Here is a 23579-nt window from a genome sequence, read left to right as displayed (position 1 = left end):
CCTGACGGTTCCCTTAGATTCGACCGATGATCTATTTAATAAAATAGTATTCCAAGACGATTACTTTTAATTTTATGTTAATTAAATTTACATTGAAATATTAAAATGTCAGTATGTAATTTGTTAAAACATTGAAAATAATTTAATTTGCGCTCAGTTTTAAATTGTATAAAGTGCACGAGAGCGAGGACTTTTATTTTGAATTGTCACTCCACCGTCCAAAGTAAGTGATGCAGAGTCTTTGCTCTGACGAAATAGAAGTTTTGGGCTGCTGAAGAGGTTCGTGTTTGGACAAGTGAGGCAAAACAAGCAAGAATGACTAACATTTGCTCTTAAACATTACACGAGTTTCTTAAAAAAAAAGAAAAGAAAAAAAAAAAAAGACCAGAGATGGAATAACTTCAATCAACGATTAAGAGGCTAAACTCCGACTGTAGGCTGTCTAGCTCGATGCTATCTTGAACGAAGACAGCACAAATTACAGCGAAAAGTCGCCTGTGTTTGAGAGCGAGTACTGCAGGACTTCAGCCGAACTACAACCAGGTATGGACGACCCAACAGCCCTGGAGATTTGGATCTGTTTAAAATAAGCACTTTGTCGGTGATCAGATGTGGCTGCTCGGACTGGAGAGGAGAGACGTGTCACTGCTAAAGCGGCTGGAGCAGAAGAGATAGTCTCAGTGCCGACATCTGTTCATTCATCTGCCCGGTCCGTCCCTCACCAGTGTTCAGTCAGCACATAACCGGACCTGTTGGCTTTACTTCACTGCCTGGTGAATTTGACACTCGGCCCTAATCTAGTGTGGAAGCGACGCGCGTATGTCGACATGGGTTCTCTGTTTCGCAGTGAGGAGATGTGTCTGGCCCAGCTCTTCCTGCAGTCCGGTTCCGCTTACGACTGCATCAGTGAACTCGGCGAACTCGGACTGGTGGAGTTCAGAGATGTAAGTCGATAGTAGTCAAGGTCCGTGTACTTTTGTGTCCCTTCCTTTTTCTTTAACCCAAAAATTAAAAACTAAAAATGTTTTTTTCTTCTTCTTCTTCTTTTTTTTTTTTTCTTTGTTGGTTTTAACACTGATTAATAAAATAAGCAGATACAAACTCGTATTCTATTTAAAAGGAATAAAGAGATTGGGGGGAAAAGGCTAAATTTTTGTTTTCCTTCAGTGTTTAAAAAATTAGTTTACGGCTTGAACATTTTATACGCACATGTGAGCGGCACTGAAACGCCCCTTTTATCTGATTGGTGAACCCGCCCCGTCTTCTGTACTGCCTTAATCCTATCAACCAGAATTAGAGTTGGGATTGCTCTGCAAATTGTCTCAATTTTGTCCCGAACAAGTTTATTTTTGACATTTAATAATATATTTACTAAATGTCCATCCAGGCTGATTTTACACGCCGTGTCCCACGTCCCGACGGACTTGCCGTCCGAATCTTAGCTATTAGAATTTTATGTCCACTCCAACCCATGTTCATGATGCTTAAATATTAATTTAGCATTCGCTTTTATCCAAAGCAACATAACTCTTTTTATTATTATTATTATTATTATTATTACATTTATCAATGGGACACGAATGCACAGCTGCTACAAATTCATACAATGTTATTAAAAATAAAAATAATATATAATAGACCAACTCCCAGTCAGCATGCCAAGCGATGTGGCTTGTGATCTCTCACGCGTCGCCATTAGAGGCAACACCTCGCAACAACACCATGATGTGCCCAGCAGCAATATTCAAATACACATGGCATTCATAGTTTACAGTTAATGGTGGTTCGGGACAATATTAAATGAAAATTGAGACAAATTTGCAGAGCGATCCCAACTCTAATTCTGGCTGATATTATTAAGGCAGTACAGAAGATGGGGCGGGTTCACCAATCAGATAAAAGGGGCGCTTCAGTGCCGCTCACATGTGTATCAAATATTCAAGCCGTAAATTTATTTTTTAAACAATGAAAGAAAATGAAAATTGAGCCATTTCCCCCTTTGTCTTTATTCCTTTTTAAATAGAAAATGAAATAGTCAACAGAAAATGAGTTTGTATCTGCTTATTCTATTCATCAGTGTTAAAACCAATAAAGAAGAAACCACATTTTTCGTTTTTCTTTTTGGGTTTAAAAAGTAAAAAAGAATGGACGCAAAAGGGCCGGAGCTGCATTTGTTTGTGTGTGAAACATTGGCTTGTGTTGAACTTGTTGAGCTAATTGTCACACACCCTAGTGGCCAAGGCACCTATAATGCTGTCTAGGTAGGCTGCACACTAGGTTTTGAGACATGATTCCCCAAACGAGCAACTAGTGCTCAAGTCTTTCAGTAACTTGGGGCTTTGCCATCTTCATAAATGAAACAGGAAATCATTCATATTTGTTTGATTACATAATTGTGTTTGGTATTTCAGATCACTTGAGTTCACTGTTGCAGTGACATTCTAAATATTTGGTAACAGAATAACTTCCTTAACTTTAAAGGAATAGTTCAGCCAAAAATGAAAATTAACTCATCATTTACTCACCCTCATGTCATCCCTGATGTGTATGACTTTCTTTTGAAGAACACAAACAAAGGTTTTTAGAATAATAATTCAGCTCTGTATAGCCATCCAATGCAAGTGAATGGTGACCAAAACTTTGAAGCTCCAAAGACCATATAACAGCAACTAGGGATGGGTTTATGATTTCTGAGGCCCAAAGCAACCGACCAATCCAGGGCCCCCTTTAGAAAACTTTTGCTTAGAAATTACATAAAATTTATTTAAAATCATAATTTTAAATTCATCCTATCAGCTGTTGTAGCCAAGTACATTCAAAATGTTTAATGAAATACAAATCTAAAGATAATTATTGCATGTTTTTCCACAATACAGTAATAAAAACAATATTTACCTACATAAATTTATACAACACAATTTCTTTTCTTTTTGTTTTAGTGAACAGGGTGTGCAAAACTTCACCCAGTAACATTTTGAAATTCAGTTGTTACAGTATATATTAATATTATAACCCAACAATTATTTATTGTTGTCCAGTTTGTCATTATAATATGTATTATATATTATATAAGTATATAATATAACACAGTATTATTACTTTGGTGACTTGTATACAATAGTAAGATATTTCTGTCTTATTTACTTACATCTGGGGCTTATATTCTGATGCTGTATTGTTCACCATGTTGCAAAAGGTAGTTTTTTTTGTAAGCATCATAGGCAACATTAGTAACAGTATTGTAACAGTAAACATACAAGGCACGGCGGCCCCTCAGCACACTAGCATAAGGAAAAAACATTGCCACTTATCAAGCGCTGAAACTGCTTGATGCAGAACAATCTGGAATAATGTTAAACACTGTAACATTCATCTCTCTGCAACCTGAACTTGTTCAGAATGTTAAATATTTGTGACATATGTGCTAAAAACAATCTAGACGCAGTGCAACAACTGAAACAGAACGCAAGTGTCGCGACCTGTTTGAAACCTGAAGTTCTTTTTAACTTGACACAGTGTCTAAAAATGTTCCAGTCGTGCGTGAGACACTGAAGAAATAGCGAGACATGGTGCAGCAGTCAAGGATGTTTACCCAGGGTGTTTACATAAAAAACAATGGAAAACAGTAGATGCATGCAAAAACACTTTCGGTGTGAACGGCCCCCAATTCATCCATTCGCACGTATCTGTGTGAGTGAAAGCACGTAGGCGAAACATGTTCGGAAGGCCTTTATATTTTTTTTTTACAAATTGCAAACCCAAAGTCCTACTGACCCGAACCCTGCGGCTTCCTGAACCGCTTTGAGACCGCAGACAACAGCGTATCCGTGCATGTACTCAGAACAACATGTCACCCCTAAAGTGTTTTTTGCGGAGCTTTCCTACCCTGGGCGGGGGCCCCCCCGACATCCGGGGCCCTGTGCAATTGCGTTGTTTGCGTGGTGGTTAAAACTGCTACTGACGGCAGCATAAAAATAATCCATACACCTCCAGTGGTTTAATTCATGCCTTCTGAAGAGATCCAGTCAGTTTTGGGTGAGAATAGACAAAAATGAAACAAATTTTTTACTATAAATCTTGACATCAGCAGTCTCCTTGATGATTATGATTTCAAGCTTGATTACATTTCCTAGCGTCGTCTTGCTCTCTGCACATGCGTCAAGCACTAGGAAGTGTAATCAAGCTTGAAATCATGATTGTGCCTAAAGACTGCAATGGCAAGATGTACAGGTCTGTTTTCACCCAAAACCCAATTTTATTGTTTCAGAAGGCATGGATTTAACCACTGGAGTCATATGGATTAATTTATGCTTAATTTATGTGCTTTTTGGAGCTTCAAAGTTTTGGTCACCATTCACTTGCATTGCATAGACCGACAAAGCGGAGATATTTCTAAAAATATTATTATATAATACTTATAAGATTATTACTATATTATTATTATTGTACAGTATACTCATGTAGTTAGAAATGTAATGAAACTTTGAGTCATATAATTTCATTTATATTCATAATGTCTTGTACACAAATTACTAATCTGTTAAGCATTATGTAATGTTTGTAAATGACTTATTAATGAAAGTTTTTATAAAGTACCAAATATTTGTATCACAAACTTATTTGTCTCTTTCCAATTATCCTACCATTAAAATGTTGAGTTAAATATAACACTTAACCAATGTATATATGTTGGTAAATATGTTCTCTTTAATGTATTTTTATTTCTTCAGCTCAACCCTAGTGTGAACTCCTTTCAGCGCAAGTTTGTCAATGAGATCAAGAGATGTGAGGAGATGGAGAGGATTTTGGGTAAAAAAAACTGCGCTTTGGTTTTAAATTGCTTGTTTGTGGGCAGAATATATTATTTGTTTATCTCTGTAGAATAGGAGAACAGGGGCACAGGGACATAATACTTTTCTGAACACAGTATCCTCCAGTAAGGTTAATTATGTATCCAGAAAGAAGAGAGCAAAAGTGTTTTGAATCCTTATAAGGCCATGTTTGTTAGCTTCCATCATGAAAGGTTTCTGGGGAGTTTGCTGCCTAAATTGTCATCTCGGACATCCAAAACTGAAGTGAACAAGAAGATTTCTCAACTCTCACACTGTGAAAATTAATTCTAGTTAACACAAAGCCCATTCTTGACAATTGGATCTTAACCCAGTAAACATAGTCTCATATTGTTGAGCTTCATCAATATACAGAAACAGACAATGATTGCTTGTGCTTCCCCAAAGTAACTAACTTGAAAGAATGCATTCACAGTGAGCTTATCCCATAACAGGATATCTTTTGAGGAAAATTAAAAAAGAAGACATCCAGTTGCCAGAAGGGGAGGTGAACCCAGCCACACCCTTACCCAAACATGTGATGGGCATAATGGTGAGATCAGTTCAGCAGTCTGAACTTTTCATTTGTCTTGCTTTTCAAGGCACTTTTTTGTTTAATTTTATAAGTTGGACATATTCAATTGAATGTTGTAATGTCTTCTTTGCTTTTGAACTTTATTTTTTGTATTCTCACACGTACTTGCCTAAAATATTAAACTGGAGCCCTGCACTAGGTATCAGTGTTAATGGTGTTTGTTGACAGTGTTTGCAAGGCAGTACTGTATTGAAATTGCAATTAGTTCAGCACTGGGTTTGTTAAAAATTTCAGCCTTAAGTGTGTTATGTAGTTTTTGGTTTTTATAAACTTTATACTTTTTAAGAAATTTAAAGGCGCACTCAGTAATTTTCCCCCATTAAAAAAAGATTTTCTCTTAAAGAAATGAATTGTAATTTTGAAACATATGTATAAAATCATGACCGCTCACATGAGATGAGAACTCTAGTCATATCAGTAACCTTATAAAAGCTGTTTTATCCTACATGAGGGAGGGGCACCCTCATGGGGACTGCCATTTTAGAATCACATGACCAGCTGAATACTAATTAATCTCAGTAACTGTGTTGTTATTGGACACTTACACTCTTGGATTAAATTAATCATGGCTGATTGTGAATAGCAAATTTCTACAATGGCATCCGTAACTGAAAACTATTGATTTTGAAAGATGTTGCATCCAGGCCACTAGGTGTCACTGTAAGTCCAAGATGACTTGATCAAAAAGTTACTGAGTGCACCTTTAAGAGAGTCTTCTCTTGATTTACTTTGATAGGATGTTCAGCATTCAAAATGTAAATAACATTGATAATGTAATTGGAATAGATGCATATTACAATAAGTGTGATTGGGCTTTTTTTTTTTAATCAATTTACATGTTCAGTTGTGATTGTTCTTTTGGTCTTTTCTTAAGTCTATTCTCCATCTATATTGTATATTTATAACAATTTTTATTAGATCTCTTTCAAGAAAGCTGCCATTGCATTTATTAACATTGATAGTACAGTTGATATTTAGTTATGAAAGAAGCCTCTGTGCTTCGTTTAGGAGCAGCTTCAGAAACTGGAACTGGAGCTGAGTGAGGTCACCAGGAACAAAGAGAAACTCCAGAAGAATCTCCAAGAACTGACCGAGTACACACACATGCTTCGCATCACACGCAACTTTATGCATCGCAGTGCAGAGGTGGGTTTCGGTAGTCATGTGATTCCCTGCCCGATATTTGCAGCTATTGTTTGAGCAGATCTTTTTTGAGTTTAAAGAAAATTGAACTGATTGGTGGCAGGATTTGCCATGCTTTTGTCATTCATTATCTCACTGATATCGTTAAGCAAAAATCTACACACGTATATCAAACTCTGGGAATCAAGAAGGGCAAACAGAGTCACCTGATTTTCAGTGACTGCTAGAAATTTGTGTCTTTACTAACAGGCTTAACTCTTGACCTTCTCTTCTTGATCACTGTGGCAATGTGTGTGTGTGTGTGTCTAATCTCTTGCTGTCTTTTTTCTTATGTGTAAGCAGAGGGAACCTGTGCAGGTCCAGTATGAAGAGTTCCCCTTTCTAGAGAAAGAACCCATGATGGACTACACCAGCATGCAGAGGCTTGGAGCTAAGCTAGGGTGAGCAGTGTATAGAAACATAACTGTGGGTAAAGGTTTCCTTCTGTTTCTATAATCAAGGGTCAGTTTACATAATCTAAATCCAGACCTTAACTATTATTAAAGGAAGTTAAACTGATGTAAGATTAGCAGCAGAGAGTGACAGCTGCAACTTTCATCCATTTGAGCTCTATAGTTACCTAACCTACTTTTGTTACATACATTTATAATGGTCCAACTTTCTTTTTCATGTAAGTTTTTAGCTTTTATTGTTTTCATTTTCTGATGAAAATGTTTGTTTTCATATTTTGTGTGAAGGTTACTTCACACATAGCATGTCCATAAACTTTTTTCTCAACATCAATATTTAAGGTTAAAATATAAATGAATGTGTAAGAGAAAATGGTTATCTTAGGTTCTGTAACTGGTCAACCTTTCTTTAAAGCTGAAGTATGTAACTTTTGCAGTTAAAATATTTTCTCCTATCCCAGTTTAGTATGCAGAGATAACAAAGTAAGCCATTCATAGGTTAATTATCTTAAAAACTGTAAACCCTGGGGGCCTAAAGACGCTGACTAGCACACCTGGAGTTGCAAGTTCGAATCCAGGACGTGCTGAGGGACTCCAGTCAGGCTTCCTAAGCAACCAGTTGGCCCGGTTGCTAGGGGTGGGTAGAGTCACGATGGGTTAACCTCCTCGTGGTCGCTATAATGTGGTTCTCGCTCTCGTGGGGTGTGCGGTGAGTTGTGCGTGGATGCTGTGGAGGATAGCATGAGCCTCCACACGCGCTAGGTCTCCGCAGTAAAGCGCTCAACAAGCCACAAGATGCGCGGATTGACGGTCTCAGACGCAGAGGCAACTGAGATTCGTCCTCCGCCACCTGGATTGTGGTGAGTCACTACGCCACCATGAGGTCTTAGAGTGCATTGGAAATTGGGCATGCCGAATTGGGGAAAAAAGGGGAGGGAAAAAATACAAACTGTAAACCTTTTCTCTGTGGCGCTTGAGCAACTCGTCTCAAGTAGGGTTGGGCGGTATAAGATACTAACGAAATATCGTGATAGCAAAAAATTCTAAATGGTACAATATAATTTTGTTGCTAATTTTGGTTCCATACTACAGTGTGGTGCTAATAGAAAAATTGTATGGGATGTGACAAATTTACAATTAATTACATTTAAATCTCTATATGGCCAAGGGTGATCATTAAACAGAAGAAGGATGAAATGTAATTAATTAATATACAATCTGCACGGTTCAGAATGAACGAGAGGTGCCGCTCTGCTCTCTGTCATACTTCACACATACATACACAAAAAGATTGCACGTGATGCACATAATGCGGTGCGTATGAGTGGCTGTTAAAGGAATAGTTCACCCAAAAATGAAAATGCTCTCATTATCCACTTATCCTCATGCCATCCCAAATGTGTATGACTGTCTTTCTTCAGCAGAACACAAATGAAGATTTTCAGTAGAAGATAGAGCTCTGTCAGGTCCTTATAAAACAAGTACATGGATGCCAGCACTTTGATGGCCCAAAAGTCATTTAGGCAGCATAAAAGTAATCCACACAACTCCAGTGAATGTCTTCTGAAGCAAATCGATAGGCTTATGTAAGAAACGATTCGATAATTAAATCTTTTATATCTTTAAATTGGCACTTCCATCAAGGGCTCTGATGCTGTTTGAAACTCTCGCGTGACGTTCATTCTTCTGCAGGGCTCCAAACTGCGACTAAAATGGTCACAAATGCGACCAAAAATAATCGATTGCGACAATAATTTAAAATCTAGTCGCCATTGGCAACAGTCGGGTTGTGTGCATTCATATGCGGTTTCATCAGATATAATTTTGTGAGTTATTGAATACATTTTTAGAATATGCACCAGTGTGTCTTGCTCCACATTTCACCCGTTCTGTTTCTGAAGAGCTCGCTGCAACACGCAACAAAAAACCCAGCGTGAGAGAGTCAAACAAATGACTCTTTTGAACCGGGACTTTTTCATGAATCACCCGAAAAGAACTGAGGGTTTGAACTCAGGTGCTCAGGTTAGCAGTTTGAATCAGATTCACTTTCTCAGCGAATCAGCCGTCAGTGAACTCACAACTGGGAGTGCAGACATTTCAAAATAAGAGTCCCATGTGTATTTCGGGCTTCTTTATAATTAAAAGTTACGTATTGTATACCAGTTTTTTTTGTTCTGGTAATTATTGATTGGGATTGGAGTAGCACAATAAACTGCATCTGGGATTTCATTCAGTTTGCACTCTTGTAGTCTCTGTGTCTGGGCCATCTAGTCACAGTAAAGAAAGACTAAGGCAATACTGTAAAGCAATTTATATATATATATATTACACAAGGCACAAACATTCATTGATGCTCAAGAAGACAACACACTACTATATGCATACTATACTTTCTGTAAATATCTGTAATGTAGATTCTGAAGAGCTGTACTAAATAATTTTTTTTATCTCTTATATTTGTATTAATTATGAAAGGGGTGTGAACATTTACGAGACAAAAGGGAATGCAAACTTATCTTCTCAACTATATATATTGTTTATTAAACCTCCGATTAATGGGTTATCAGTCTTCCTTCAGCTTTCTATCTTGTTTTTTTTTTTCTTTGATTTTCTCCCCAATTTGGCATGCCCAATTCCCAATGCACTCTAAGTCCTCGTGGTGGCGTAGAGACTCGCCTCAATCTGGGTGGCGGAGGACGAATCTCAGTTGCCTCCGTGTCTGAGACAGTCAATCCGCGCATCTTATAACGTGGCTTGTTGAGCGTGTTACCACTGAGACCTAGCGCGTGTTGAGGCTCATGCTATTCTCCGCAGCATCCACACACAACTCACCATGTGCCCCACCGAGAGCGAGAACCACATTATAGCGACCACGAGGAGGTTAACCCAACGTGACTCTACCCACCCTAGCAACCGGGCCAATTGGTTGCTTAGGAAGCCTGACTGGAGTCACTCAGCATGCCCTGGATTCGAACTTGCGACTCCAGGTATGGTAGTCAATGTCTTTACTTGCTGAGCTACCCAGGCCCCCTTTCTATCTTGTTTCTGAACAACAATCTAAATCGAGCAATTCTATGATTTGGCGACTAAAAACAGCCATTTTGCTCCTTAATGTTTCAGTTTAGGAGCCGATGGCTCCTAAGTAATTTTTTTTTTTGTCTGGAGTCCTGTTCTATTGTAAGCGCCGCTTCCGAATTCTCACGTGAACTCGCCGGTGCGCTTGCGTCACGCGACAGCTACGTGTTGCGTCAACTGCTGGCAGGAAGCGCTTTTTAGAAGTTAATAACATTTTAATTATCAATTTTTTTTTTTACACAAATGTATCGATTTGTATTGATGGTGGGGCTTGCTGCACAGAAATCACATACTTCAGCTTTAATGTTTTCCCATGTCAGTTTAATGTCAATTACCCAGAATCACATATTACCTGAAATATACAATATGTTCAATACATACAGTATCGTGTACAGGAAAAGTTTGATGCATATATGTTAATAAACCTCTGTGATAGTGTTCTGAAACGGAGTTCATGTTCCTGCTGTTCAGGTTCATTTCTGGGCTCATCCATAGAGTAAAGATCGAGGCGTTTGAGCGAATGCTCTGGAGAGTGTGCAAGGGCTACACCATCCTCAGCTACTCCGAGATAGACGAGGTCTTGGAAGACCCTGATTCAGTGAGATACATTTGCTGTTCCTAATGTTTTAAATTGTTCTGCCTAAGGGGAGATTAAGGGGAGATTAACTTACCTGTAAACATAAATGTATACAATTATATGTATAGATAATCAAGTCAAAGTGCTTGCATTTTCATATGTCATAAATATTAATGTAATTAAAGTTTTAAATGAATGTAGAGAATAAAGATAATATAATAGATAATAATAACGGATTAGGTAGTGTGTACTAGCATTGAAATACACTATATTGCCAAAAGTATTCACTCACCCATCCAAATAATTGAATTCAGGTGTTCCAATCACTTCCATGGCCACAGGTGTATAAAATGAAGCACCTAGGCATGCAGACTGCTTCTACAAACATTTGTGAAAGAATGGGCCGCTCTCAGGAGCTCAATGAATTCCAGCATGGTACTGTGATAGGATGCCACCTGTGCAACAAGTCCAGTCGTGAAATTTCCTCACTACTAAATATTCCACAGTCAACTATCAGTGGTATTATAACAAAGTGGAAGCGATTGGGAATGACAGCAACTCAGCCACGAAGTGGTAGGCCACGTAAAATGACAGAGCGGGGTCAGCGGATGCTGAGGCGCATAGTGCGCAGAGGTCGCCAACTTTCTGCAGAGTCAATCACTACAGACCTCCAAAGTTCATGTGGCCTTCAGATTAGCTCAAGAACAGTGTGTAGAGAGCTTCAAGGAATGGGTTTCCATGGCTGAGCAGCTGCATCCAAGCCGTACATCACCAAGTGCAATGCAAAGCGTCAGATGCAGTGGTGTAAAGCACGCCGCCACTGGACTCTAGAGCAGTGGAGACGCATTCTCTGGAGTGACGAATCACGCTTCTCCATCTGGCAATCTGATGGACGAGTCTGGGTTTGGCAGTTGCCAGGAGAACAGTACTTGTCTAACTGCATTGTGCCAACTGTGAAGTTTGGTGGAGGGGGGATTATGGTGTGGGGTTGTTTTTCAGGAGCTGGGCTTGGCCCCTTAGTTCCAGTGAAAGGAACTCTGAATGCTTCAGCATACCAATAGATTTTGGACAACTCCATGCTCCCAACTTTGTGGGAACAGTTTGGGGATGGCCCCTTCCTGTTCCAACATGACTGCGCACCAGTGCACAAAGCAAGGCCCATAAAGACATGGATGAGCGAGTTTGGTGTGGAAGAACTTGACTGGCCTGCACAGAGTCCTGACCTCAACCCGATAGAGCACCTTTGGGATGAATTAGAGCGAAGACTGCAAGCCAGGCCTTCTTGTCCAACATCAGTGTCTGACCTCATAAATGCGCTTCTGGAAGAATGGTCAAAAATTCCCATAAACACACTCCTAAACCTTGTGGAAAGCCTTCCCAGAAGAGTTGAAGCTGTTATAGCTGCAAAGGGTGGGCCGATGTCATATTAAACCCTATGGATTAAGAATGGGATGTCACTTAAGTTCATATGCGTCTAAAGGCAGATGAGCGAATACTTTTGGCAATATAGTGTATATAGTACATATTATATAGTAAATTCTAAGTCTTTAGTGATGGTTTGTCATCAGTTTGTCTGTTCTCTGTGTGGTTTGTCAGGGTGAGCCAACCAGAAGTGTGGTTTTCCTCATCTCCTACTGGGGAGATCAGATTGGACAGAAGGTTAAGAAGATATGTGACTGGTAAACTAAACTTCATACTATATTCATGTATAATACAGTTGTGCTCAAAAGTTTGCATTCCCTGGCAGAAACTGTGAAATTTTGGCATTGATTTTGAAAATATGACTGATCATGCAAAAAAACTGTCTCTTATTCATATGAAGCCATGTATTATCACATTTGCTCCTTTTTTAAATCATAATGATAACAGAAATCACCCAAATGGCCCTGATCAAAAGTTTACATACCCTTGAATGTTTGACCTTGTTACAGACACACAAGGTGACACACCCAGGTTTAAATGGCAATTAAAGGTTAATTTCCCACACCTGTGGCTCTTTAAATTGCAATTAGTGTCAGTGTATAAATAGTCAATGAGTTTGTTAGCTCTCACATGGATGCACTGAGCAGGCTAGATGCTGAGCCACGGGGAGCAGAAAAGAACTGTCAAAAGACCTGCGTAACAAGGTAATGGAACTTTATAAAGATGGAAAAGGATATAAAAATATATCCAAAGCCTTGAAAATGCCAGTCATTACTGTTCAATCACTTATTAAGAAGTGGAAAATTCGGGGATCTCTTGATACCAAGCCAAGGTCAGGTAGACCAAGAAAGATTTCAGCTGCAACTGCCAGAAGAATTGTTCAGGATACAAAGAAAAACCCACAGGTAACCTCAGGAGAAATACAGGCTGCTCTGGAAAAAGACGGTGTTTTTTTTCAAGGAGCACAATATGAAGACACTTGAACAAAAATGAGCTGCATGGTCGAGTTGCCAGAAAGAAGCCTTTACTGCGCCAGTGCCACAAAAAAGCCCGTTTACAATATGCCCGACAACACCTTGACACGCCTCACAGTTTCTGGCACACTGTAATTTGGAGTGACGAGACCAAAATCGAGCTTTATGGTCACAACCATAAGCGCTATGTTTGGAGAGGGGTCAACATGGCCTATAGTGAAAAGACATCCCCACTGTGAAGCATGGTGGTGGCTCACTGATGTTTTGGGGGTGTGTGAGCTCTAAAGGCACGGGGAATCTTGTGAAAATGTTTGGCAAGATGAATGCAGCATGTTATCAGAAAATACTGGCAGACAATTTGCATTCTTCTGCACGAAGCTGCGCAAGGGATGCTCTTGGACTTTCCAGCACGACAATGACCCTAAGCACAAGGCCAAGTTGACCCTCCAGTGGTTACAGCAGAAAAAGGTGAAGGTTCTGGAGTGGCCATCACAGTCTCCTGACCTTAATATCATCAAGCCACTCTGGGGAGATCTCAGACGTGCGGTTCATACAAGACGACCAAAGACTTTGCATGACCTGGAGGCATTTTGCCAAGACAAATGGGCAGCTATACCACCTGCAAGAATTTGGGGCCTCATAGACAACTATTACAAAAGACTGCACGCTGTCATTGATGCTAAAGGGGGCAATACACAGTATTAAGAACTAAGGGTATGCAGACTTTTGAACAGGGGTCATTTCATTTTTTTCTTTGTTGCCATGTATTGTTTTATGATTGTGCCATTCTGTTATAACCTACAGTTGAATATGAATCCCATAAGAAATAAAAGAAATGTGTTTTGCCTGCTCACTCATGGTTTCTTTAAAAATGGTACATATATTACCAATTCTCCAAGGGTATGCAAACTTTTGAGCACAATTGTAGATTCTGAACTATATTCGAACACATTCAGTTTTTCTCTTAATTGGTTTAGTAAAGTACTTCCTCTGCTGAGCTGCCACGTACCAAAGCCAGGTTATAAAGTGTTGGAAAGTTAGTAATTATTTATGAATGTTTTCATCTCCGTAGCTACCACTGTCACCTGTATCCGTATCCCAACAATAACGAGGAGAGGGCAGATGTGGTGGAGGGGCTCCATACACGCATTCAGGACCTGCACACGGTGAGGCAAATTTGAATTCTGATTGGTCTTCTTTCTACATCTATTTGCATACTGAATTGTTATTGGCCTTTGTTCCTAAAAAGTTGTAAGTAAATGTAAAAGGTTTAGCTCTGTTGAATTGAGGACATCTTGAACCTGTTGTTGAACTGATTTTGGTGGTCATGGCTTCCTTTTATAGGTTCTTCACCGCACTGAGGATTACCTGAGGCTGGTGTTAATAAAGGCCTCAGAGTCTGTGTACACTTGGGGGATCCAGGTTAAGAAAATGAAGGCCATATACCACATCCTCAACCTCTGCAGCTTTGATGTGACAAACAAGTGCCTCATAGCTGAGGTGTGGTGTCCTGTTAATGATCTGCCTGCAATTCGGAGGGCGTTAGAGGAGGGCTCGGTATGTTAGCATTTCTGAGTTGGGGTCCACTTGAGTCTCAAATCAGACAAGCTTGACAGATTTTAGCTGTAGTGTACCCTTACAATGTTGCACAAACTATTTATTTCCTCCTGATGCCTTTAACACTAAGCACAAAGCCGAACACATTCCTGTAGACCAATTGCATCATGTCAGTGTGTCATTTTGAAGTATCTGATGTGTTCTTATGTTTTTTTTTTTTTTTTTTCCTAGAGAAAGAGTGGAGCAACAGTTCCCTCTTTTGTCAATCGAATCCCAAGCAATGACACTCCACCAACTCTCATACGCACAAACAGGTTTACCTCAGGCTTCCAGAATATAGTGGATGCCTACGGTGTGGGCAGCTACAGAGAGGTCAACCCAGGTGAGAGAGAGCTGCTAAAGCTTTGACTGCTCTGTTTTACCTCTGGCTCTCTTCCTGCATTAAAAATGACACACAAGGATCAATCGCTTCAATTGAGTTGTTGCATGTACTGATTGTAAATGCATATTTGAAGGATACGCATACCCCAAATAACAACAGAGGGCATGGAATTAGATCACATAACTTTTTCTTTTTTGTCACAGCTCCATACACAATCATTAGCTTTCCCTTCCTGTTTGCTGTGATGTTTGGAGACCTTGGGCACGGCATCATCATGGCACTGTTCGCTCTGTGGATGGTTCTCTATGAGAATGACCGCAAGCTGAAGAAAACCAGGAATGAGGTGCCTTGTCGAATCTTAATGTGTCAGCTTCTTTATTTTGATCCATTATCAGCAGCTGTTTTCACTGCTGATTATTATGTGCCTTGAAGCGCGATCCATTACAGTATTTCTTTTTCAATTACCCATTTAGACACGATCATTGAAAGTAATAGCAACCATTATAATATAAGGCTGAATAACAAATGTCTTAGCTTGTCAATTTAAGTTTTATAATCATGTGGTAATTTACTAGATCTGGAACATGTTTTTCGAGGGCCGTTACATCATTCTGATGATGGGCGTATTTTCGGTCTACACCGGACTAATATACAATGACTGCTTCTCCAAATCACTCAACCTGTTTGGCTCAGGATGGAGTGTCAAAGCCATGTTTGACCATGGAACCTGGACGTGAGTGTTTAAAGCACACCTACATACTGCTTTCTTCACTATAAATACTGTATTCTGCATGCTACTGTTTAAAGTAGTATATTACAGGGTGCACAACATGCAACTTCAGTATGCTAAATTGTTTTTAACGCAGTAGAACTTTCCATGTTTCCATGTAAATAATATCAGGGTTTCAGGAAAGCACATGCCATTTGTCAGCTATTTGTAAGGCCAATCTTTACCCTGACACATAAATTCAAATTCACATATTTGGGGAGGCAATACCCACAATAATTGCAAGTCTTATGAAGAGATGTTTGAAGAGGTTTATGCCAGGTAATACCTGCCTAAGATAACCGATGATGTTGAACTGCTCTTCAAGAGACCTGTATATCCATCATTTTTTAAAGCAGACAAGGAAATTTTGGAGTTTGGAAACCAAAGAAGGAAGTTTGAATAATGAATTTGAGTTTAATCTTACTTTACTTGACCACCTGTGTTTGTAGTGGACAGTAGGTACAGAGTGTGCTTTCTCACATATTTCTCTAATGTACTCCTACTTATCTCTTCCTCCCAAGCATGAACACAATCCGCTCAAATGGCTTCCTTACACTGGATCCAAATGTCACAGGAGTTTTTAAAGGGCCCTATCCACTGGGGATTGACCCGGTAGGTCTTTGACCAACTTTTACTGCTGTGTTTTCAGTATCACTTTACTTTTGTGCTTAATCGCTGACCTGGTTGAGCAGAGGTATTCGGTACATTTTATAGCATTAATAGAATGGCAAAAAAAGAAGTCTAATACACAGTTGTTATTTTCTATAATTGTGCTCTCTGTAGATTTGGAACCTGGCATCAAACCGTCTCACCTTCCTCAACTCCTATAAAATGAAGATGTCTGTGATTTTAGGAATAATTCACATGACGTTTGGTGTCATCCTTGGAGTTTTTAATCACCTGTGAGATATTTCATGATTGTTTTCAAAGAAGTGTTATCTACTCCTTTCAGTTCATTGGTCTTGTTTAACGTTGTGCATCATGCTAGTTTAATAAATGAGATGTGACGAATGAGTTTATCTTTCTAATGCTTGATATGGGTATTTGTTTAGGCACTTCAGACGGAAGTTTAATCTCTACCTGATATTTCTGCCTGAGCTGCTCTTCCTGCTGTGTCTCTTCGGGTATCTAGTGTTCATGATCATCTATAAGTGGCTGGTTTTCACAGTCAGAGACTCGCAGGCGGCTCCCAGCATCCTCATTCACTTTATCAACATGTTCCTCATGCAGGAGGACTCTAGCCAGCCGCTCTTCCCAGGACAGGTGAGACTCAGGAAGGACCACTTTTACATACAGAAAAAGAGTTCAATCTGTGCTTTAAAGGTAGAATGTATTCAGTCTTTATTTTCTTGCCATGTAACATCTTTCTTTCTTTTTCTTTAAATTTCTCTTTCTTTTTTCTGTCTTTCTCTTTTCTGTCTTTTAAAAAAAAAAAAAAAATCTTTTTTTTCTTTATTTTTCTCTCTTTCCTTTTCTTTATCTCTTTCTCTTTCTTTTTTCTTTATATTTATCTGTCTTTTTCTTTCTTTCCTTTGCTTTATCTTCTTTTTTCTTTTCTTTCTTTTTTGTCTATCTCTTTCTTTCTCTTTTTTAATTTCTGTCTTTTCTTTCTTTTTTCTTTCTCTTTTCTTTATATTTATCTGTCTTTCATTTTCTTTCTCTTCTTTTTCTTTCTTGTTTTTCTTTCTTTTTTCTCTTTCCTTTTTTCTTTTTCTTTCCTTTTTCTTTTTATCTGTCTTTCATTTTCTTTCTGTCTTTTTTCTCTTTTTTCTTTCTCTTTTTTCTTTATATTTATCTGTCTTTCATTTTCTTTCTCTTTCTTTCTCTTTTCTTTTTTCTTTTTCTTTATATTTATCTATTGTCTCTTTTCTTTTTCTTGTTTTTCTTTATCTTTTTTCTATCTTTCCTTTTTTCTTTTTCTCTTTCTCCTTTCTTTTTCCTTTATATTTATCTCTTTCATTTTCTTTCTGTGTTTCTTTATTTCTCTTTCTTCTTTCTCTTTTTTCTTTATATTTATGTCTTTCCTTTTCATTTTCTGTCTTTCTCTATCTTTATTTTTTCTATCTTTCGCTCTCTTCATTCTCTCTTTTTGTCTTTATTTTTTCTTTCACTGTCTTGCTTTCTCTCTGACATTCTTTCTTTCCTTACTAAATTACTTACTGAATAATCAACTTATTTTCTTCCTAATAGACTGGTCTTCAGGTGTTCCTGTTGATTGTGGCCCTGTTCTCTGTGCCTGTGTTATTACTGGGCAAACCTCTCTACCTCTACTGGCTACACAAGGGCAGAAACCGTCTGGGCATATACAGGGTCAGTTTTGTTTGTGGGTGGGGTCTGTAGTTAATTTTAGCTGAAGATTATTATCTAATTTTCTGTCTCTTTGTCTGTGAAGGGTTACCAGCGTGTACACCGAAGCAGTGAAGAAGAGCTCTCTCTCTTGCACACTCATGATATGGAGGAGGCCAGCAGCCTGGAAAGCCATTCCAGCAGTTCTGACAGCCAATCTGAGGAGGTGAAACTTTCTAGAATGTCATTTGATTGGAAATCACATTCTGTTGCAAAAAGTATTCCTTGTATTCAGGGTGTGTGAGTAACAAGACTAATGCAGGAAGTTGTTTATGGTCTTTTTTTCACAGTTTGACTTTGCAGATGTTTTCCTGCATCAGTCCATCCACACTATAGAGTACTGCCTGGGCTGCATCTCTAATACTGCGTCCTACCTCCGGCTGTGGGCTCTCAGCCTGGCACATGCCCGTGAGTACCAGTCCACTGAAGTGTTATTGTGTTCAAGAATCCAAAATGGAATTGGCAAGTTGTAACAGCCAATAAGACTCTAGTACTAGAGTACTAGACTAGTACCTGAACCGAAATCAGTGTGTATTGGAACTATACCCGTTCCGATTAAATTCCAAGCGTCGTTTTTCCACCAGGGACAAGAAAGCAGGAACTTTATCTAAATTAGCTTTGTCGTAAGCATGTGACGCTGATTTGGCAGCGAAACCAGACTTGAGACAACAGCGAGAGATGAGACAACTCACTTCAAAACATAAAAAATTATTGTCTCTGTGAAGGCGTGAACAATTTCGTGTTGATTTTGATCATCCTGTTTCATTGTGGGAAAACTTCACGTGGACAAGATGTTCACAGATTTATAAGAGATGGAAAACAACTGGAGAGCAAGAGCAGAGAAGAGACTGCTTTAAAATTACCTTCATCTGTATTTTACTGCATTTTGTTTGTTGCTTTTCATACATTTGCATGATCATATGTGTCCTTGCAATAAACAACATCGCTTGAAATTATTGTGAATGGAGTTTTGTAACACTGATTTCAACTAGCAATGCAATTAACACTGATTCGTAGGATAGTACTATGTACAATTGACGAACATAAAAAAGTTAACTTATAGCCTTTAGGTAAGATAAAAACATCTTTATTAGTGCATAATACAAACAGTGAAGCCTTTAAAAGGTGTAATCTACTGTGCAAACGAGGTAAACGGTGCAAAAAAGTGAGCAAAACATTTAATGCACTGAACAGTGAGCAAACTATATACATAATACAATGTACAATCAATATAGATGATAATCATGGAACTTAAATGTTTTTATGATACTTTATTCTCTTCTATGTCTCGTTGAATTTTCTTTGTTTTCAGTCTGCTTAGTTTAATGTCATCATTAATGTCAGATTATTTGTTCACCTCGTTTCTGGTCGAGGTTTCAGAATCATGCTGCATTTTTTCTTCTCCATAAATACTCAGCAGATCCTGCACAGCAGCGTCTGTCCATCTACATGTATTTCGATTTGAAAAGCCTATAATAGCAACAACTCTACAAAAGTTTTAATGTAGGCTACTAACCAAACTTTTAAAAATGGCTGGTATCGGCTGTCTGATGGCTGATGAATTTTCTTGACCAACGAGAAGCGTTTGCTGTTCTGACTCCACCCAAAGAGTTCCACTTGGCAAGGAAAGTGCAACCTCTGGAGCAGGTACTAAACAGGTTCCTGGTTTGGTTCAAGTTTTAGTCCTATGTGGAACTAGTTCATGTGGTGGAAAAATTACAAGAACCTGAAATAGTTCCAGGAACTAGGAAAAGTTCTTGCAGCGGAAAAACTCCTATAATAAACAACATAGCCAGACGAAGTTAAAGTTTTTACGTTAAATTGTTTTCTCATATCCCAGCTTATAATGCCCAATTTGTTTTTGCAATTCCAATTGGTGACAGTCGTGGCACTGAAATTACACACTTTAACTTAAGTGTTTAAGATATAAAAGGGGTCATATGATGGAAAACTCTTTTGAAAATAAGAGCTTGATCTTGTAAGTAGACATTGCAAAGCTCCCTCAACAGTCCACCTAGACCATTTGAATTAAGCCAAAAAAAAAAAAAAACATACATTCAGAAATTGTCATTGTATTGAGGTTACAACCATGAGCACATTTACATTTACATTTACATTTATTCATTTGGCAGACGCTTTTATCCAAAGCGACCTAATTAACATATGAGCACCTTTGTTGACATATCAATGCCTGTTCAGTAATCATCAACTTGGAGGGGATTTTGTTATTAATTTCAAAAACAGCTAAACAGTTGCAAAAACGGCGAGTTTAGTTCTAAGAGTCAGAGAGAGGGTAGAAAATGGTCATGAAAAACTAAAATACGACTAAAAAAAAAAAAAAAAAAAATGAAATGCTACAAAAGTGTATGTTTTGGCCACTTTAAAAAAAGAATGCTGCACATGTGTCTTGTGATCCAGAGCTGTCTGAAGTGTTGTGGGCGATGGTGATGCGGGTGGGTCTGCGTGTGGACACCAGTGTGGGGATTGTGTTCCTGGTGCCTGTGTTCGGACTGTTTGCTGTCCTCACTGTGTCTATCCTGCTGGTGATGGAGGGACTTTCTGCCTTCCTACATGCCCTCAGGCTCCACTGGTCAGTACAACACCTCAGATAAACACAACATACACTGATCAGCCACAACATTAAAACCACCTGCCTAATATTGTGTAGGTTCCCCTCGTGCCGCCAAAACAGCGCCAATCCACATCTCAGAATAGCATTCTGAGATGCTATTCTTCTCACCACAATTGTACAGAGCAGTTATCTGAGTTACCGTAGACTTTGTCAGTTCGAACCAGTCTGGCCTTTCTCTGTTGACCTCTGTCATCAACAAGGCGTTTTCATCCACAGAACTGCCGCTCACTGGATGTTTTTTGTTTTTTGGCACCATTCTGAGTAAATTCTAGAGACTGTTGTTTGTGAAAATCCCAGCAGATCAGCAGTTACAGAAATACTCAAACCAGCCCATCTGGCACCAACAATCATGCCACGGTCCAAATCACTGAGATGAAACATTTTTCCCATTCTGATGGTTGATGTGAACATTAACTGAAACTCCTGACCCGTATCTGCGTGATTTTACGCACACTGCACTGCTGCCACACGATTGGCTGATTAGATAATCGCATGAATGATTGTTGGTGCCAGATGGGCTGGTTTGAGTATTTCTGTAACTGCTGATCTCCTGGGATTTTCACACACAAAAGTCTCTAGAATTTACTCCGAATGGTGCCAAAAACAAAAAACATCCAATGAGCGGCAGTTCTGTCAACAGAAACGCCTTGTTGATGAGAGAGGTCAACAGAGAATGGCCAGACTGGTTCGAACTGACAAAGTCTACGGTAACTCAGATAACCCGCTCTGGACAATTGTGGTGAGAAGAATATCTCAGAATGCTATTCTGTGATGCGGGTTGGTGCTGTTTTGGCGGCACAAGGGGGACCTACACAATATTAGGCAGGTGGTTTTAATGTTGTGGCTGATCAGTTTACATTCAGTTGACAAGATGCAAGAGGCTGTGTTGTTTAGTGAATGAAGTTTTATAATACTGTATTGTAGTACATCATAGTCAGAAGTGCTTTGTTTTGCTCTAAGATGTCCTTAGATCTGGATTATAAAAGTTTAAGCATACAGCTATTTTTGGGTGTTCATATTCAGCGATCAAATCACAGCAGCTGAATGCACTTCTTCCAAACAAATGGTTTCTCTGTAACACTTTTGTATGAAATGATTGAAACTGTAATTGTCTTTCTGTCCTCAGGGTGGAGTTTCAAAACAAGTTCTACAGTGGTGCTGGTGTCAAGTTTGCGCCATTTGCCTTCTCTCTCTTGCACAGCAGCTTTGAGAATGAAGGGCTGTTATGAACTGTGTGACACTAAAGAACGGAGCAGAGCTGCACGTTTCATTGCTGGGCTCTCTCAGTGATTTTAACGGATTTATATACAGTGTTGTTGCACTACATGCCAAATTGGTCCATCCAAATACGGTTGTGGATTGTCTGGAGATATCAGATAACAGTGGGAACGTCTCCCAACAGACTGAACAGATTTCTGAGCCACATAAGATGTTTGATGGTTTTCGGACATGCAACAATAATACACTGAGATCATAAGCAAAACCTGAAGAGACTTTGAATTGGAAATATGACTCATTGCCCTCGAGTAGTGCTTCAGTTCTGTTGAATGTATTACATAATTTCTACACACTCACAAAAGTGCTGGTTGGTTATCAATTTTCTACCATGTTGCCTGATGGCTATGCAGAGATGGGAAGTCTCTACAAAGCTGAGCTTATTCCATGAATGACTTTAAGATTCCTTATATACAGTGTAAAAAAAACTTGATGGGAGTTTCTTTATTTGCTCACCCAAGTCTTCATAATTTGATTTTAACTGAAGATGTAAATTCCAGAGCTGTAAATTTTTCCTCTTCTCATTTTCAGTGTGTTGAAACCACCTTTCCCATAAGGTAAATTCATCAAATGTAATGGTACTCTTGAAAAAATGGTTAAAGATAATACAATCATGGGTTTATTATACAGCAGTTTCTTGACACAGAACTGATAGATGTTAGCTCAGAAAGGCCAAGGATGACAGCATGTCTTCTTGGTGGTTGAATTATTTCAACATTCAAAAAGATCTGCTGCAGAAAGCAAGAACACCTGATAGCCAACTGGAGGCTCAGATATTCCTAAGTGCCTAACATGCTGAATTTATTCAGGTGGGAGGTGGATTGAGTTTCTTTTTGCTTTCAACAAAGTAATTTATGTGCAGTGAATTTATAATTAAATGGAGCAATGCATCTGTTTTGCTGTTTAGGGCAAAGTCTTAAGTCGGACAGAATTCTTAAAGGCATTTCATTTTGTTTTATAATTATATCATAAAATGACGTTTTTAGTGATCTTAAACCGTCACAGATCTGTTCAGTTACTCGTTATTTTGCCTCTACAGAATGGTCTTTTTCATTTAACCCTTGACTTTAATGTGAGAGATTGTGGTGTGTGGATTGTGAGCCACTCAATTCATTTCAGCTTCTGGTATTATTTTATTTATTAACAGTACTGATCAAATGGATTGGTATGGTTTTGAAGAGTGTGTATTATTAAGTTAACCATACATTCCATATTTTGGCTTTGACATTTTTATATTTAATATAACACATTAAATCAAACCTGTGAAGCTGAAGGAATAAAGCAGATTTTTTGTTTGCTACAATTAAATAACTCTTGACACATCATTTTTGATCTATGTGTTTTCTAAGTTTAAACACTTAAAGAGGCTTTTCTCAGTGCAAGTTCTCAGTTACTCTGGATAAATGAGATTCTACTGTTTTTCTCTAAGGCTTTTTCTTATTTCTTGAGTGCTTTCCAGATGTCTAACATCAGTTATGTAACACTTTATGTATCCCAGTGATTTTATTTATATAAAATTGTTAAAATCAATAATTGTTTGTAATTTAACTCTTA

At 38.6% G+C, this 23579-nt stretch overlaps 1 protein-coding gene across 2 annotated transcripts; it reads left to right on the top strand.

Moving 5' to 3' along the window:
• The first annotated feature begins 121 nt into the window (after positions 1 to 121).
• LOC127439956 (V-type proton ATPase 116 kDa subunit a 2-like) lies at positions 122 to 23350 on the top strand. 2 transcript variants are annotated; one of them, XM_051696271.1, is made up of 20 exons: positions 122 to 944; positions 4731 to 4809; positions 5285 to 5382; positions 6439 to 6570; positions 6910 to 7007; positions 10563 to 10689; positions 12265 to 12347; positions 14137 to 14230; positions 14409 to 14621; positions 14853 to 15003; positions 15207 to 15346; positions 15579 to 15736; positions 16294 to 16384; positions 16556 to 16674; positions 16825 to 17035; positions 17963 to 18082; positions 18165 to 18284; positions 18409 to 18526; positions 20537 to 20708; positions 21877 to 23350. In XM_051696271.1, exons 1-20 carry the CDS (start codon positions 828 to 830, stop codon positions 21977 to 21979), a joined length of 2544 nt encoding a protein of 847 aa, XP_051552231.1. In that variant the 5' UTR covers positions 122 to 827; the 3' UTR covers positions 21980 to 23350. The 2 variants fall into 2 exon arrangements, with proteins under 2 accessions (XP_051552231.1, XP_051552230.1); XM_051696270.1 differs by having other exon boundaries at positions 215 to 944; positions 6433 to 6570.
• The last annotated feature ends 229 nt before the right edge of the window (positions 23351 to 23579 follow it).

Source organism: Myxocyprinus asiaticus, chromosome 4 (assembly GCF_019703515.2).
Source record: "Myxocyprinus asiaticus isolate MX2 ecotype Aquarium Trade chromosome 4, UBuf_Myxa_2, whole genome shotgun sequence".
NCBI lineage: Eukaryota > Metazoa > Chordata > Actinopteri > Cypriniformes > Catostomidae > Myxocyprinus > Myxocyprinus asiaticus.
Note: the sequence above shows the minus strand (reverse complement) of the source record. Positions and strands in the feature narration are given on the sequence as shown.

Bases quoted from the DNA above. Each gene is read 5' to 3' on its own strand.
- LOC127439956 (XM_051696270.1), top strand. From the start codon at position 828: ATGGGTTCTCTGTTTCGCAGTGAGGAGATGTGTCTGGCCCAGCTCTTC. The intron at 12,348-14,136 runs GTAAACTAAACT...TCATCTCCGTAG, and splicing joins GTTAAGAAGATATGTGACTG to CTACCACTGTCACCTGTATC. The intron at 20,709-21,876 runs GTCAGTACAACA...TTCTGTCCTCAG, and splicing joins CATGCCCTCAGGCTCCACTG to GGTGGAGTTTCAAAACAAGT.